General features: G+C 45.1%; 1 protein-coding gene across 2 annotated transcripts in view; it reads left to right on the forward strand.

Annotated features, from left to right (window-relative positions):
* The window catches only part of TXLNG (taxilin gamma), a 567,462-nt gene that overhangs the window by 92,432 nt on the left and 459,092 nt on the right, over positions 1-15,938 (forward strand). For both annotated transcript variants that reach the window (XM_069636805.1, XM_069636806.1), the window contains exon 2: positions 11,841-12,147. In XM_069636805.1, the coding sequence (XP_069492906.1) occupies positions 11,841-12,147 (307 nt within the window). The remainder of the gene's footprint in view (positions 1-11,840; positions 12,148-15,938) is intronic.

Here is a 15,938-nt window from a genome sequence, read left to right on the forward strand (position 1 = left end):
GGGGAAGGGACTCTCAGTTTGGGGACTTGGATCATATCTTTGTTTCGCCGGACATTCATCAACTAACCTCAGGTGTTAACATCAGAAGGACACTTAATAGCGATCATAACATCTTGGAACTATTGCTCCCCCAGATTAGCACGGCCTGGCTCGCTACAATTCCGTCGAGTGTACAATCTAATAACGCCGGAAATAGACTTCGTTTAACCCCCAAGGACATAACTGCAATTACTAAAGTATTATGAAGAACAAAATACTGCCATGGCTCCTTTAAAAAAAAAATGGAGTATAGACCGCTTCTGCTCCCCTTTAGCTGCGGCTCCCTCAGTAACAAGACCACCATCACGGGACGCCATACTTTTGATCTAGTAGTACATGAGAAAAAAAGGGCTATGAGGCGCATTAAACGGCAGGCCGCAAACTCATCCAATACGGAGTTTAAACTCGATTAGTTAAACCCAAGTGCAACCTCCTGCACTTGGGGACTGGTTCTGAAATCCCTTCAGTCCCCTTACCTGCACTTATGTCTGCTCTTACCTTGCACTTGCCACCATCAGGCTGTTTTTATTTATTCATATGTATTCTTCCTACATGTACTGCACTTTCCCCTTTCCCTTGCACTCTTCCCTTTTCTCCCTACCCTCGCACTTGCGCGATCTGAATGACACCTGGCCTAGTAGGATCGTTGTTTGTCTTCCACTGTTCTCCCCTCCCTTGCCTCGTCGCACCTTGAAACACTTGTGTATAGGCGCGTTTATAAATGCCATATGATATCATATATAATGCGGTGCTAGTCATCAAAGCCTATAAAGCATGGATAAAACGGCACAAATACATTCTTGTTACTACAAGAAGACGCTGAACAAATGCTGAGAACGCTTGGCAACAAAAAATCACAAGAATTCTGGGCGCTCATTAAAGGTGCCGGAAAGAAAAAAATCAGAGGTTACATCAAACAGTGTGAATATGAGAGCTTGGACAGTTCACTTTGCGTCCCTGTTTGACGACCCATACCAGCATAGTAGATCTGGAGTACTACAGGAAACAACTGCTACTTGGAACTTTGATTATGGTCCTTTATTAGAGAAAATAAAAAAAAAGCTCACGAGCTCAAGGGCCCCCGGCCCGGACGGATTGACAAACGCAATCCTAAAAACATCCAAAGGAATGGTCGGCCTTCATCCATGCTATTTTTGCGACATTTCGTTAGTAAAAACAGTCCCAGCTTCTTGAAAGCTAGCAGTGATGGTCCCTATTTTTAAAAAAGGGGACAAATCTGACCCGAAGAATTTTAGACCTATAGTGTTACTGGATGTAATAGGCAACATTTTTGGTACTTTACTTTTGGAAAAATGTGTGATCTGGACAACTAGTATCAACGCAATAGACCCCTTTCAGACGGGATTCGTTAAAACTATGGGAACCTCCGTAAACATAATGATCTTATGCATCTTGAAACAGAAGGCGCACTAAAAAAAAGTGACGACCTTTATAGCGTTTGTGGACCTTGTCCAAGCCTTCGACAGTTGATCGTCAACTCCTCTGGATGAGGTTAGAAGTTCTAGGATGTCCAGAAACCATATTCGGCCCCTTAAAAGCGCTTCACACACAGACCAAAATTCAGGTCCGGCTGAACCAAGGGGGGCTTTTGACCTCACAAATCCCGACACATCAGGGGTGAAAAAGGGCTGCCCACTGGCACCGGCAGTCTACAACTTTTTCACTTCGGATAGCCACCACTTTGAGCCAAATCTGAGATCATTCCCTCCCGTAAATAGGTGGAGAGAAAGTGACTTGTCTGGTCTATGCAGACGATCTTATTGTAATAGACCAAACAAGAATCGGCTTACAAAGACAGCTGGATAGCCTACAGAGATACTGTATTGAACCACTTCGAAATTAATCAAGCTAAGACCAAAATTATGCAATTTAAACAAGGGACCCAGAAGAGCAATCGTTTTACATGGCAAGTGGATTCGAACCCGATTGAAAAAGTGGTTACCTTTTAATTACTTGGGCACTATCACAAACAGCTTAGTAAAGACCCCATTTATAGAAGATCTGAAAACTAAAGCTAAACAACTGGCGAGCCAAGTTAAAATCATGGACGCAACATTTGGACAATTTTCTTTGGCAGCAGCTATAACATACTGTAAGGGGAAGATAGTCCCGCCCTTAACATATGGCTCTGATGGAATTTTGGGTATCCCAACAGAGATCTGGGGGCGCTTGGAATCAATCATTTGGAGAAAGACATTAAACCTTCCTGACTCAGTCCAGATTGATGTCCTGGGCAGAGAACTATCATTGTCATCCCTCGAAGCAATAGTGGACTGGAAAAGGCTATCGTTATACCGAAAAATGTTGTTACCCAGCTGTCCAAGGGTATTGAACCTAATAAAGAAAGAAATCGAGACTAATTCATTTGAAAGCTTGTCAAACTGGGTGTGTCATTTGAAAAAACTCTGGCAGACCTCTGCTGTTCAGAAGACGATCTTATTACAAGCCCTATGTGGGTAAAAGAAAAACTGCTCTGTGCTGACTGGATCCGAACCCTGGACAAAGCTAGTGCCTCTAAATTGGTTGGAAAGACTCCATATCCTGTTTGTAAGCGGAATGAGCTGATGCCGTACCTTAAGTTTCCGGATCAGCGATTCAGGGACATGTTCTTGAGAATCCGCCTTAACTTAATTCCAACCAATGAAATTTAGTCTATAAGAGGTATGAACTTATCATCTGGCTGTAGATTTTGTAAGGACGAGTCAGAAAAGGAATCCATCAAACATGTGGTGATTAAATGCCCTGGTTTGGCTGCAGAGCGTGACCAACATCTGACACCTCTTTTTCGATCCTTACAAACATTGGACGATCAAAAACGATGGATTGCATTGATGAGTGGCATCTCCACGCCAGGGGTGATTGCAGTAATCCACTGAATTTGGAAAATCCACCCAGCAACATCAGTTTTTAAAAGATCCACAGGCTAGAAGTCTACTGTGTGACAGGAACTGTGTGTCCGTCAACGAAGAGGTTTCCGGAAAATGAGGCAAACGGGGGACTGTGGACTTTAATGTTTGTCCTTTTTCTAAAAATTGCTATGCAATTAAATTCAAATAAAAAAAAAATAACAACCAGCTTGCTTACCCTATAGCCAAATGCATAGAATTAATCATGACCCACAATTATTTCAATTTGGTACCAGTATTTATCTCCAAAAGATGGGGATGGCCATGGGAATTAGCCTATTTTTCAGTTGCTGTTGCCATCTTGAATTTAGCCAGTTAACTGCTGTCGTCAATTTCAACTTATGTAGCTCCCTTCAGTCCTCACTAATTGCTTTAACAAACTTGACTGGCCTAGTGACTGCATTGCGCTACTCTAACCTGCTATGTCCAACTTGATTCCTCCCCCCCCCCCCCCTCGCTTTATCTCACCCATGGTTCTGTTTCTCCTATCTTATCAAACCCTGCTTATTTATCACCACATGATCTGATGTAGCCGCCTTGCAATGCGAGGTCAGGCTTTTTCCAATGCTTGTACCTGGACATTAATGCACTTTGTAATTGTTGTAACCACACTCTTAAGCTTTAAGCACCGAGATACCTCCGGGTTCGGTGTGCTATATAAATGTCAAATAAATAAAAAATAAACCGTATGCTAATCTATACATGGCACAACTAGAAAATTATTACCTGTATGTCCCCTTTCCTCTATACTTGTGGGACGCTTCATCCTTCGGGACAAGAGGGAGCACTTTTTGAAGCATTAAAAATATTTTTTTGTCTTTTTATATTTACGTGGGGGTAGCACGTGTGGCATTAGCCCCACCTTCCTGAGCATCGCTCTTCAGTCCTTTTCTCAGCACGGCCGGGGTCGGGTTCACTTACAACATTGGGGATTTTGTTTTTTCCCAAATTGTCCTTCAGTTTGTCTTCCTGCTCCAGTTCCACGTCGGCTTCTTTTCCTTCCCCTATGCTGGAGCCTAAGTGATTTGCCTCGTTGTCCTCCTGCGGGCGAAATTACACAGCATTTCTTATCTAGAGTGCCAGGGCCCAGACCATCGATGGGACGCCTGCTTCTATTGTGACTACCTTTTCGGTCCACACACTTCAAAGAAGGCTTGTTCGGTTGGACGAAGTCTTCCACTGCGTGCCCCCTGGTACATCTTCGGAGTTTCATCGAAGAAAACAAGAAATGTCCAGTAAGTACTCTTCTTTTTTGGGCACCACGCTCAGATAACTCCGTCACAGGGTCATCTGGTGCTGGGAGGAATCGCAACTGGCTCTAGCTTTAGTCTAATCTGGATGCCAGAGTTTCCTACGGGGTTCTCCCTCTGGGGGCTAAGAGTACGGAGTCACGCCGAGGTTCCCCAGTCAGGGGCTAAATATACTGGGGTCAATCCCGAGGTTCCTCAAGCAGGTGTAAAATATACCAGGGCACACCTGAGGTTCCCCAAAAAAGAGCTAAGGGAAGCACCAGCAAGTTCCTCAGTCTGGGGCTAAAGCGGCTGGAGCTTTGTCCGAGGTTTACCTCATAGGGGCTAAACATTGTACTGGCCTAGCTGAGGGAGCGAAAAAGTCAGAGACACATCCAAAGTCTTTGAGTACTGGCTTTGCCGAGAATCCCTGTAAGGGGGGGTAATCAATCATTCCAAAGCTCCTAAAGTTCCTGTGAACGACCATGTCTTCTGACAGCCCTGTGACTCCGATCACTTCAGAGGGTCACAAAATAGCTCCTCAAGATGTCGTGCATTTTGTCGATTCCTTCCGGTTCTGCCATTTTGTCTGGGCCCTGAGGGGGTTCAGGTATAGAGGCTTGCGTCTATGCCGTCTGTGCCTATGGGGGGAAAAAATCCTTTCAGTCCACTGTTGGACTGGAATAAGAAGCTCCCACGTCCACCAACATCAGCCCTGCTGCACTATGTGGATCTGTGGATTGGGGGAGGGGCGGCATGGCAGCAAGTTTTGACTGACTCATGGAGATAAACTTCTCTGGACCGCCTAATTCCTACGCCACAGCATAGGCCGTCTTCAGAAGACACATTTTTCAGACCCTTACAAAACCTAATGCATTCTGACCCAATGAAGGCATATTTTAGGGACCTCTACAAAGAAATTATCCTTAAGACAATGGGCGCTACAATCCCAAAGGACCCCAAACTCATCCTCTTGGGATTAGGAGGTGAAACCGACCTCACATTCTTGGGGGTAGCACTAGGGGCAGGTAAGAGACTAACTGCTGCCACCTGGGGCTCGGCAGATAAGATTAGCATAGACCGATGGTCCAATGAAATGGACAGGTGCGCCTCACTCGAAAGACTTATTTACAACGCCTGGGGATGCCCCTGGAAGTTCCAGAAAATTTGGGGCAAGTGGGAAGAACAAACAGAAACCAGGCTGGGGGTGAGTGGAGCACCAGTGCACGCCGTGTGCCCATCCGGTAAATGGTACAAATCTTCTGTTCCTAACGTGTCAAACACTGTCAAATGTTATGAGCTGCGGCACCACGCTGAACCCCAGACCCCCAGCACCCCCCCCCGAACACCGTTGACACACCGCACTGGCAGCCCATACAGGACCCAGCCATACACCGGGAGGCCTCCTAATCCCAGGATGCCCCCCCCCCCCGTCCTCCCGACGCTCACACAGCACCACACAGACCATCACATGCGCACCGTAGATCCTAACCCACTAGGCGAGCAGCCTCCTAATGCATCTCCTTTCCTTGTTACACAGAAGCTAACCACCTACCCCAACAGGACCCACCTGGCCTGCTCATTCACGTTAAGAACCTACTGCAACCACCCAGCATTAGCTTGCTGGCACGTCTGCCCCAATACCAACTTCATCCTGCCTCCCCCTTCTTGTGCAAACCTTGTTGCTGTTTTATGATACTTATGCTAAATGTTATTATTGTGTTTGGGTCACTTCCGACACTGCTCACGATTCACGGTCAACTCAAATATCACCATGAACCGTATGCATGCAAATATATTCTATTTTACTGTCTTGAAACTGACCAACATCTTGCTTTAACTATTGCGACTGTAATGACGGTAAACAATCAAATATAAAGTTATGCATGAATAATGCCATTAAACTGTCTCTCACGGTACTCATTCATGATACTTGCACACACTGCCACTCTCGCACAAATGCACAGCCTTGAGAAAGACCTTAGGTCGAAACACGTGTTGGCAATTTTTTACATGCAAATGACATAATTAATACCCAATTGTACACCACAAGTCTGTCTGCCCAACACGGGCAGCCCCAGTGACCCGACCAACGCACCAGTGACATCGACTAACCCTAACATCTAATTGTGTTCAGTAGTTATTTGAGAATGATGGTACTACCATACCACCTGGCGACTGCCACATCCAAAACCATCACAAATGGGGTTCCAAACCCAAGTGTCTACCTTAAAAGATCAACGCGGGGGTCCACGCTTCCTACAAGCTCCTACCATCCCTAGTTGTATTGAACAGTACGAGCAAGTTGAACTATAAGTGAAAGAACATGAACTAAATCTTATTGAATACCGAACCAAATGAAAGCTTTGGTAAGCTTAAGAAGGGAATGTAAGCATGTGTGAAGCACATGTAGTAAATACTAAAAGACAAAGAACAAATCTTACGGAATAAAGTGGGAAGTTTACCCGGAACTGGTTTAACTTTGTTGTTGCCTTGGGGAAGGGAAACCCAAGGCTTTGTGTAACTGTCTTGAACTTAGGGAAGGTGAGCTGGAAAGTATGCCAAGAGTTGGAAGAAGCTTAGAACTTTACTTTCAGCTACTACTTAGTTGTTGACATCCCTACTCATTGTTTTAGCTATAGTTGTGAGGGCAAGTATAGGTTTTGGACACAACAAACTTTTAAGTTGAATTTGCTGACTCAGATTATCCTTAGTTTCTTTAGGTAGGGAAATCCCACCTTGCATAGGGCAAGCTAGGCCTTTCCCAATCCTGACATTTAAGTTAATAAAAGTATTTTGTTTGACCTTCGAATCTGTCTGTGTCTTGCTTCATGATGCCTTCACAAGTTTTAAAAGGGTAGGGAAGAACGTGTTTGCGAATGCAGGTCTTCAGCTGCGTCGGGCAAATACAGCGGCAGTCCTGGCTCAGGTAACCTCGTTATTGAGTGTTGTCAGATTTCAAACAATTCATTCATCGGGATCGTCTTAAAAGTTTCAAGACAGCCTGGGCTGACACCAGAGTTTTGGCCAAGTATTTACGGGAGGCAGCAATGCATCAGGTAGATCCCTCTGCACGTGGCCTCATGATCAGCATCCAAATCTCTTGCCAAGCTGGCTTCATGCAACCAAGTTTTCAAAGGAGGTTCAGGAGAAGGTCCTGCACCTCCCCTTTGAGGGCAAGGAGCTTTTCCACAGTTCCACCGACGATGAGCTGGCAAATACTAAAGCAAGTACTTTAACGGACAAATCTTTGTTGGTCATTGCAAAGCCTCCAACCGCAAGATCATCTTTATCCCAGAAGTCCGATTTCTGCTTCAGATTCTTCTCCGGCTTCCAAGGGTTTCGGGACCACAAGACGTGTCAGCCTGACTGTACTTCTAGTGGCCCTCAGGGGAAGCAGCAAAGGCAGAGTGGAAGGTTTTTTTTCCCACTCCTCTCCTTTTATGCCAGGTCCAGATCCCCCTCCGTAGATGAATTTGCCAAATGATGGTTTCTAACAGGCCCATGTAACCCCGTTGGGGCTGCAGGGCGTGTATCCTTTCACCTGGAGGCTTGGAGAACCATCACGACATACTGCTGGGTCCTGTCAGTTGACCCTTTGGGTTTCCGTCTGCCCCTTCCGGCGATTCCTCCATTCTGTCCACCATTATCAGACCGAGTCCCCCTCTCTCCGTGTCGAAGTTCAGAAGCTTCTGGATTCTAACATGGTAGAGCGTGTTCTTCCGGTGGAAGAGGGCGTGGGGTTTTATTCCTGCATTTTTACAGTGTCAAAACCCAACTAGTATGGCCTGCGCACTATCTTGGACTTGTCGGATTTGAATCTGTACATTTCCACAAGAAAGATTAAAGATGATCACGTCTTCGCAAATCTGTTCCTCCCTCTTGAATGACGATTGGCTCTGGGTGGTGGATGTTCAAGATGCGTACCTGCGTATTCCGATTTTTGGCCTCAACACTGCAAAATCCTCCTATTTTTCGGTAGGGGCGAGCATTTTAGATAGTCCTCCATTTCGGATTGAGCTCAGTGCCGCAAAGTCCTTACGAAGATGGCTGTAATAGCAGCGTTCATCAGACTCCAAGAAGTTTCATGTATATCCGTATTTGGACGACTGGCTCCTTTTGGAGTCACTGTCCCCCATACATCAGCGACTTACTTGCAGTTGCTTCTCCAGCTGCTCTTTTCTGTCTGCTTTTGTCTGTGAAGGGTGGCTTTAGGGGGTATCCCCAATGAGTTTATTTTTTTTTGCTGCCATTTGTTTGCTGCAAAAAATAAAGGCGATGGAATGACATCAATGACGGTCGCACAGGACCTCATGTTTGGTTTTTGATGGAACACGGTCAGTGCCACGGTCTTTCTGACTGCCGACAGGATTAGGGACCTATTGCAAATGCGCTCAGTGCTCCTCAATTTAGACCCAAAGGTCAGCGTGTGGTTTCAGATGCTCCTAGCGCTGATGGCCTTGTGTGTTTTAGCTCTCTTTAGCAAGGTTGAAAACCACTTTTTCCATTAACACTAGGCAGGAACTGGTCCCAAGCAACAGATACAGACTCCTGTTTAGTTCAAGTGACTCCAGACATGATTTCCCGATCTCCACTGGTGGTCGGACTTCTACAATCTGTCGCTGGGGACTCTTTTGGGATATGCCACCGCAGGTTACATGAACAGCAGATTCATCCCTACCTGGGTTGGGGGGGGAGGCAATTTTGAATAATCTGGAAATGTTCGACCTATGTTCTCCTCTGGACCGAGAATGCCATATCAATTTCCTAGAGCTTTAGCCAATTTTTCCAGCCCTGAAGGCTTTCCTGCCCTCCATCTCCAACAAGGTGGTTCGGATTTGGGTGGACAACTCCATGGCAATGGTTTATGTGAACAAGCAGGGGTCTAAAGGCATTTTGCTGGTGGTCTTCATCTTTTCTCACCCATCGAGCCACATCACCCTAAATGGGACCTGAATGTGGTGCTCAATATGCTGTGTCACAAACCTTTGGAACCCTTGGTAACTGTGGTGTTGAAACTCCTCACCTGGAAGGTAGCTTTTCTGGTTGCCATTACATCCGCCAGAAGGAGAGAGGAGCTGCAGGCTCTTTCGATCGAAGAACCTTTTCTAGCTTTTCCTAAACACATGGCAGTGTTTTGCACTCAGACCTCCTTTTTATGTTTAAGGTGAAACTCGAACACAATTTCAGGTAATCGGCCTCCTTTCCAGTCTTTTTTCCGGACCCAGTGTCTGACGCCAAGCGGGTTCTTCACAACTTGGACGTTAGAAGGGCTCTGAAGTTTTATTTAGACGGAACGAAAGACTTCAGCACCTATTATCTGTTTGTTACAGTGCAGGCATCTAAGGCCTCCGTTTCCTGCTGCATAACCTGCATTTCAGAGGCATACTCTGTTCAGGGTCTTCAAAGCCTCCAAAGACACTGTAATGAATCCTACAGAGTCCTCACAAAAACCCTCCCTAAGATCTCCTCCCAGGTGACCAGGGAAAGGCAGATGCTTCCTTGTACTAACCCTTGGGGCATTGATGGCCACGAGGATCAACTGGGAGAACAAGGGCCCAGGGAAATAGGAGGGCTTCATGGGATGAGACGCTGTATTTTTCTTCCTCCAAGAATGGATTATCCTTAATACTGGAAAATGTAATGGCTTGCTGTCAGTTTTTATTTTCTCAAACCGTCAGAATATAGATGAAAATAATCAACAGTTATGTTTTGAGAGACAGAAACCCCCCTTTTGAAGTCAGATATTTATAAACATGAAGGCCCCTATGATTCCCAGAGAAATGAGGAGGAAGAAGTCTTTAAATGTTATCAATTTAAATCATTAGAAATTGCTCTATATGACTTCAAGTCCCATAAATTCCAAAGTACTGGGACGAAAGAAGACGGCAGAGGCGCAAGACTGCAGGTTGAAGTTAATCGGGGATAATGACTCACACCTGAGGAGGACTGGGAGACAAAAGGCCCCTTGAGGTGCAGGCAATTAGGAGAAGCACCAGTAGTAGAAGGTGGAGGAGTTTGCCTACTTCCACATGGAAGCGGAGGTTGGATGTCAACCGGGACCATGGCGGTATGTAAATTGGTCTTGAGAGGGTCTTTTATGTGCAAGACATTGATAACAGAGCCGGTGCAGCGGGAAGCGCCGGGAGTGCAGACTCTCCCTCCTGAGGATCACAGCTGCAGAGGTTGCACAGTGGAAAGCGAAACCCTTAATGGTTTACTTTTTTTTTTGTTAGCGACTGGTGGCCGGTGTGAAGAACCCTACGGTCCCGCTCTGAAACCCTGCCTAGAGTCTGCTCCCAAGTGGCCAGGGAGTTTGTTGAGTTATGTATTTGTATGTTCACCTTTCTCCTTAGTTTACCAATCCCATTGTAATATAAAGGCCCCAGGTGTATTGGTTTACTTTTTTTTATATTTCCTTTTGTTGCAACCTTTTAATAAGCATAACCAGTTACCCCTGACCGGTATTATCTTGTCATAAATCAATTCATTAAATAAAGCTTTTGGAAAATAAATAAATGACCCTTGTTCCTCCTCTTTCGTGGCTGTAGTTGATGTAAAGGCCTCTAGAGCTTTGACGTTTCAATCACTCAAACATTGCCATTGTCTTTACTTTCCCAAAACACCAGACTGACATCAGGGATTCTTCTGCATGTCAGTTTGAGTCTCTCTGGATGTTGAATTTAGCCATGTTTATCTCAGCATGCTTGCCTGAAGCTTGATATTTGTTCGAGTTCATTATTTTGAAATACCTCCTATTCTTGATAATGTTAAAATATGGGGTGTGAGAACTTGTAAACAAGTGTCCATTTATAATTTCAGTTGTTAAATGCAGTCCAACTAAGAACAGTGGTTTGCAGGTCTATAAATCGATGTCTCCTGGCTCCTTCTGCGTATAGAATGTTTAATAGGTTTGGGTTGTATTCCAGAATAATTTAATTTCATTGGTGGTGTATGCGTGCATAACCTTTGACAGTTTACAGGAACTGGTAGGCCTATCCATATTGCCAATTTTTTACGGTACATTGCTAGACAGTAGACCATTGTGGTAGTTGCATCTGTTTTCTGGGAAGGGGAGATGGAGGGAGGTTGCAAGTGAAGTCACCTTAGTTGTTAGAGAGGCAGATTTCCCCTTGCAAAGCTGCATACCATTGTGGTCTCTTCAGCTTTGTAGCATGGCAGAGGTTTGAAGGGTTGTGGAGAAATGCATGATGTGCCATTAAATCAAAGGACTGAATTACATCCTCTTTCCATTTCTCTGCCCTTTGTTATTCTGCTGATGTCGTTTTTAAAAAAGATTTGTAAAAGATTTTTTTTTTTAAGATTACACACTGCTGCTATACAGAAAAGCGAATGAGATGTAGTGGGATGGAAAGGAGTGGTCAGCCGGACATTTTGAGCAGCCTTAAAATATGTTTGTCTTGTGTTTTGCACCTCGTGTAAAAGAACCACTTGATTACGAATAAGTCTTGGCCTTCTTGCTACTATGGCTATGTTTTTGTTTTTGTAAGTGTATGATTTGCATCTTAATAGTTGTGCTGCTTTGATTTTATTTCAAATGAATACTCTCCAGCTAGTAGTAAGATGCTGGTTAAACCAATCCAAATTTTGTTGAACATTATCTATTTTTTTTTTTCCCTTTCAGTTTACAATGAGTGCACTCCATGAAACTAAAGTATGCTCGACCAACCTCAATGATTCAGCTCTATTGGATAAAATGCATGCTGATCCTGATGCCATTCTCCAGTGTAAGGAAGCAAACTGTGAGAGATCAGAACGTACAATTGCGTTGCAGAAAGATAATTGTTCCACTAGGAGAAGTGAATTGCTAGTTTCTGCATGCTGCTCTCGAGAATCCCGAGAAGAAACCCCAGGTCGAGAAGAGTCACGCATTGATCCCCCTGATGGACAGCAAGACCCAGAGATCGAGAAGAGCAAAGAAAAGACTTTAGGTAGGTGGCAATTTCTTGTTTTGTAGAGTAGCCAAGACCATTTGTCATCAGATTGATGTTAATGTGTTTACTTGAAGTAGATATTGTCTACTGTTAACATTTCCTCCAAATCTTCTTTGTCGAAATAGGCATGTTTTTCAACACCTTTTAGAAATTATCTGCTGGAAAAGTTCTTTGGGGGTTGATGAGGTTAGGTGAGGTAGGGGTTTGTCTCAAGTGACTCAACCCCTGGTTTAACGATGAGACCGAGATCTGCATAAATGCTACCAGTGGCCTTTAACCTCTGGATAATCCTTGTCTGGCACTTACGCCTTAATGCCAGAGTGAACCTAAAATTCAAAGTGCAATTGCTGTGGCTACCCAAACGGGTGCACTGTTTGGGGGATGTCTTCCATCAAGCGATTACTCTTACTGCCATTTTTCATACTCCGAATTCAATCCGATTAGGCAGGAGCACGGCAGGTTTTTCTCTGCCGATACTTAACCTGACCTCACTAGGCTTATCGATCTGGATTTTCTTGGCTGTGTGCAATTACCCCAGGGCTTTAGAGCATTCAAATATCCTATTTAAATCTGACACATGTAGTACTATTTGACGCAAAAGCGTTATCATTAAAAACATGAATAATTTGTTGAAGTGTCTATTTATACTGCTAAACTAAATCATTTGAACTCTCCTGCACACTTTCTGTTTTCTGTTTCGCCATTGCCCTCACCTCCCCACTTACTATTGGTATAACCTACCTCTGAATGTGTGCTTTTCTGCAAAATGGTCTTTTTTCTGCCTTATTTCATGTTTTCATTTTGTTATGTTAAAGGTTCTTATACCACTCACTGTTGCCATCTGCGTGGTTTCTTGGCACTCTGGCGGACCTGTAAAGCAAGGGTGGGCGGAGGAGTAAGTTATCAGGACTGAGCGGGAGAAAAGAGCAAGAGAGCTGTGATGTGCTGTTGGCAGCTTAATTTCGGTTGGCGCTGTTCACTGAGCGCAGGTGTTTTTATGATTGGTAGCTGCCATGTGCTGTTGGGCGAGACTGTGTTTCGTTGTTAAGTGCGTGCAATTTGGTGTGCTGTAGAGATATGGTTGTTTTTAGTTTAGAGTTTGAGAGAGGTCTATGCAGAAGGGCGAGTTTTTAGTGCGATTGGTTAATGGAAGTACCCTTTCCTACCCCTGCTTTTTTGACTAACTGTGGTCCATATCCCTTCCCCTGTCGTATATTCTAGTGTGCATCAATGAAATAAATTACCGCACTCAGTTTCCTCCAGGGATGATCCCCTGTGCCCAGCGATTCCTCTGTGCGAAAGATTGGTCCCTAACGCATATCAGCCAAGTGAAAGATATGGCTCACCAACACAAATGGGCCACAGTCATGGAGCAATGCCTAAGTGTGAGATACCTGAGCAGTGGGAGGAAAAAATACCTGAAATTCTAGACACAACAATAAATAGAAAGACACTTGGATTTGAGATAGTGGGAAGTGGGAAAAGACTCCGAAGTTTGAGATGCAGCAGTAAATGGAGAACCACCTACAATTGGGACACAGCAGTGATTGTAAAACTACTTACTAGCTGGCTAATATCTGTGTGCTATGTTATGTAAGGTAATAAGAGTGGTAGGGTTTTAATGGAATGCAGTAATTACTGTACTTCCTACCCATACCACACTTACCTCATCAGTCACTGCTGGTTGATGGCAGCTGGCTTCCAAGACGAACACGGACAGAGTGGAGCGTCTTCAGGAGCAGACCTTTGCCTTGGAGCCCTTAACCAGGGGGTGCCCTGGGGATGTTACTTTAATTGGGTGTCCAGGTGACCTGGTTCTGAACAGGTTTATCCCTACTACTCTTGACGTGGGCTGGGGCCGGGACAGGGTGGGCAAGGAGTTCAGCAGGTTACAGATGCAGCTGAAATTAATCAAGTAATCCCATCCATGGTGCTGCCAAAATAATTTCATAAAAATCAAACCTTGGTGCAGCCGGAAATGGATAAGTGTGTTGGGATGAAAGGAGAAATCCGGCAGTCCAGGGCGCATGTAAGGCCAGAGAACACGGGCAGGCAGGTTATTCTCCCGCCCCCCCCTTCCTTTTTTGTCATGGTGAAGTTTGCCAGGGAACATACTTATTTTGCAGGTTTGCTTCTCCTACGTATATGAACATTGAAAATATAATCGGTCATTGATTTTAGTTGGCTACTTTTCAGTGTTTTAATTGTTGATTTTACAGAATATGAACTGTCATTTCGTTTTTCAATTTTTGGTTCTCTATGGAGAATTCAGTGTAAACTGTGTGTGTATGCACACAGGTTTCCAGCTCTGTTTTCCAATCTAGTTTTAAAATACAAATATGTTAACAGCAATCCAATACAACTTTATGCAGAGACCCTGCAGATACTTCAAGCTGTTGCCGACAAGGTTTTAATGTTTTCTCCCTCCCGACCCCTCAAACAATAAACAAACCCACCACCCTCCCTTTCCCCAACAATGTTCCGGCTTCCTCAGGGTAGTCTCTCTGTCCATTCCTCCCGGGTGCTTGTATCCTTCCTTGCGAACATAGTCTGAGGTTTCAAGGGTCGATGTGGGGCACCCCTTTCTTTCCCCGAACCGTGGGTCCTGTCCAATAGTCCTTTCTCCAGCCATCTATAACTCTGTTGAATATTCTTTCCCCAGGCAGGCTCCCCACTCTAGTTCCCCTCCTCCATCCCATCCACCTCATTTGCCTCTTGGGGATATTCTGGGTCAAAAATTTACATGCGAGTCTTGTCCTTTTCCAACACCCCACAAGCATGCCCTGGCTGCTAACAGAAGTGTGGCATGTGAGGCAGTTTTCTCCAGTTATCTTTTACTATTTCAATTCCAAACAGAACAAGCAGCGGGTCCAGCCTCCTTTCCACCCCATCCAGCTCCCTTATCCGTCCCAACACTTCTTTCCAATACTGTTGAGCCTTTTCACAGTCCCACCACACATGCCAATAATTAGCCACCCAGCTACAGTTCCTCCAACAGTGTGGCTCCGTCCCCGGGTACATCTTCCCCAACCTCACAGGGTCCCATTGTCACCTGTACAATAGTTTGAGGCCATGTAACTTGTACTGGCAAGCAATCGAGGTTCGGTAAGGCACAGCTTTAGCCATAGGTCCAGGTCTATTTCCTTCCCCAGATCCCTTTCCCATTGTACCCTGTATACAGAGATATCCCCCCCCCCCCCTCGCTTCCAACCATGCCTGATATAGTCTTGAGATAAGACCATTGGTGCCGCCTTAAGTATTTGAAGACCGATGTATTACTCAACCCCAGTGCAGTGTCGATCTGTAATGCCCACAAATTCCTCTTTCTTTAATACTTGCCCGACCCTCTCTAAGCCTGCTTCAAATCAGTCCTGATAGCCAGCATGCCCTTGCATGGCATCACGTATGGGTGGGGCCCATATATGACTGAGTGGGGAGGGCAAGGTCTTGACTCCCTCCATCTCCTTCCCTATCCCTCCACATAAACAATGGTCCCAGCACACTGTGCGAGTAGATGCTTTTCGGCATTGCCTTCTTCGGGTCCCACAGCCATTCCCCCCGGGGGACCGGGCAAAATCTGTGGTTCTCTATTGCTACCCATTGTTTGTCCTAGTCAGTCCGTAAGTGGGGAACTAAGGCTCTAAACTGTGCGGCCCTATAGTATGTCCTAATTTCAGGGAGTCCAACCCCCCACCCTTTTCTTTTGGCTGTATCAACACTTTAAAAGCAACCCTCTGTCGCCCACCCTGCCACAGAAAAGGTTTTATTTTTTTATTCCCAGAAGTGTA

Source organism: Ambystoma mexicanum, chromosome 7p (assembly GCF_040938575.1).
Source record: "Ambystoma mexicanum isolate Mex_15411 chromosome 7p, UKY_AmexF1_1, whole genome shotgun sequence".
In the NCBI taxonomy this organism is placed as follows: domain Eukaryota; kingdom Metazoa; phylum Chordata; class Amphibia; order Caudata; family Ambystomatidae; genus Ambystoma; species Ambystoma mexicanum.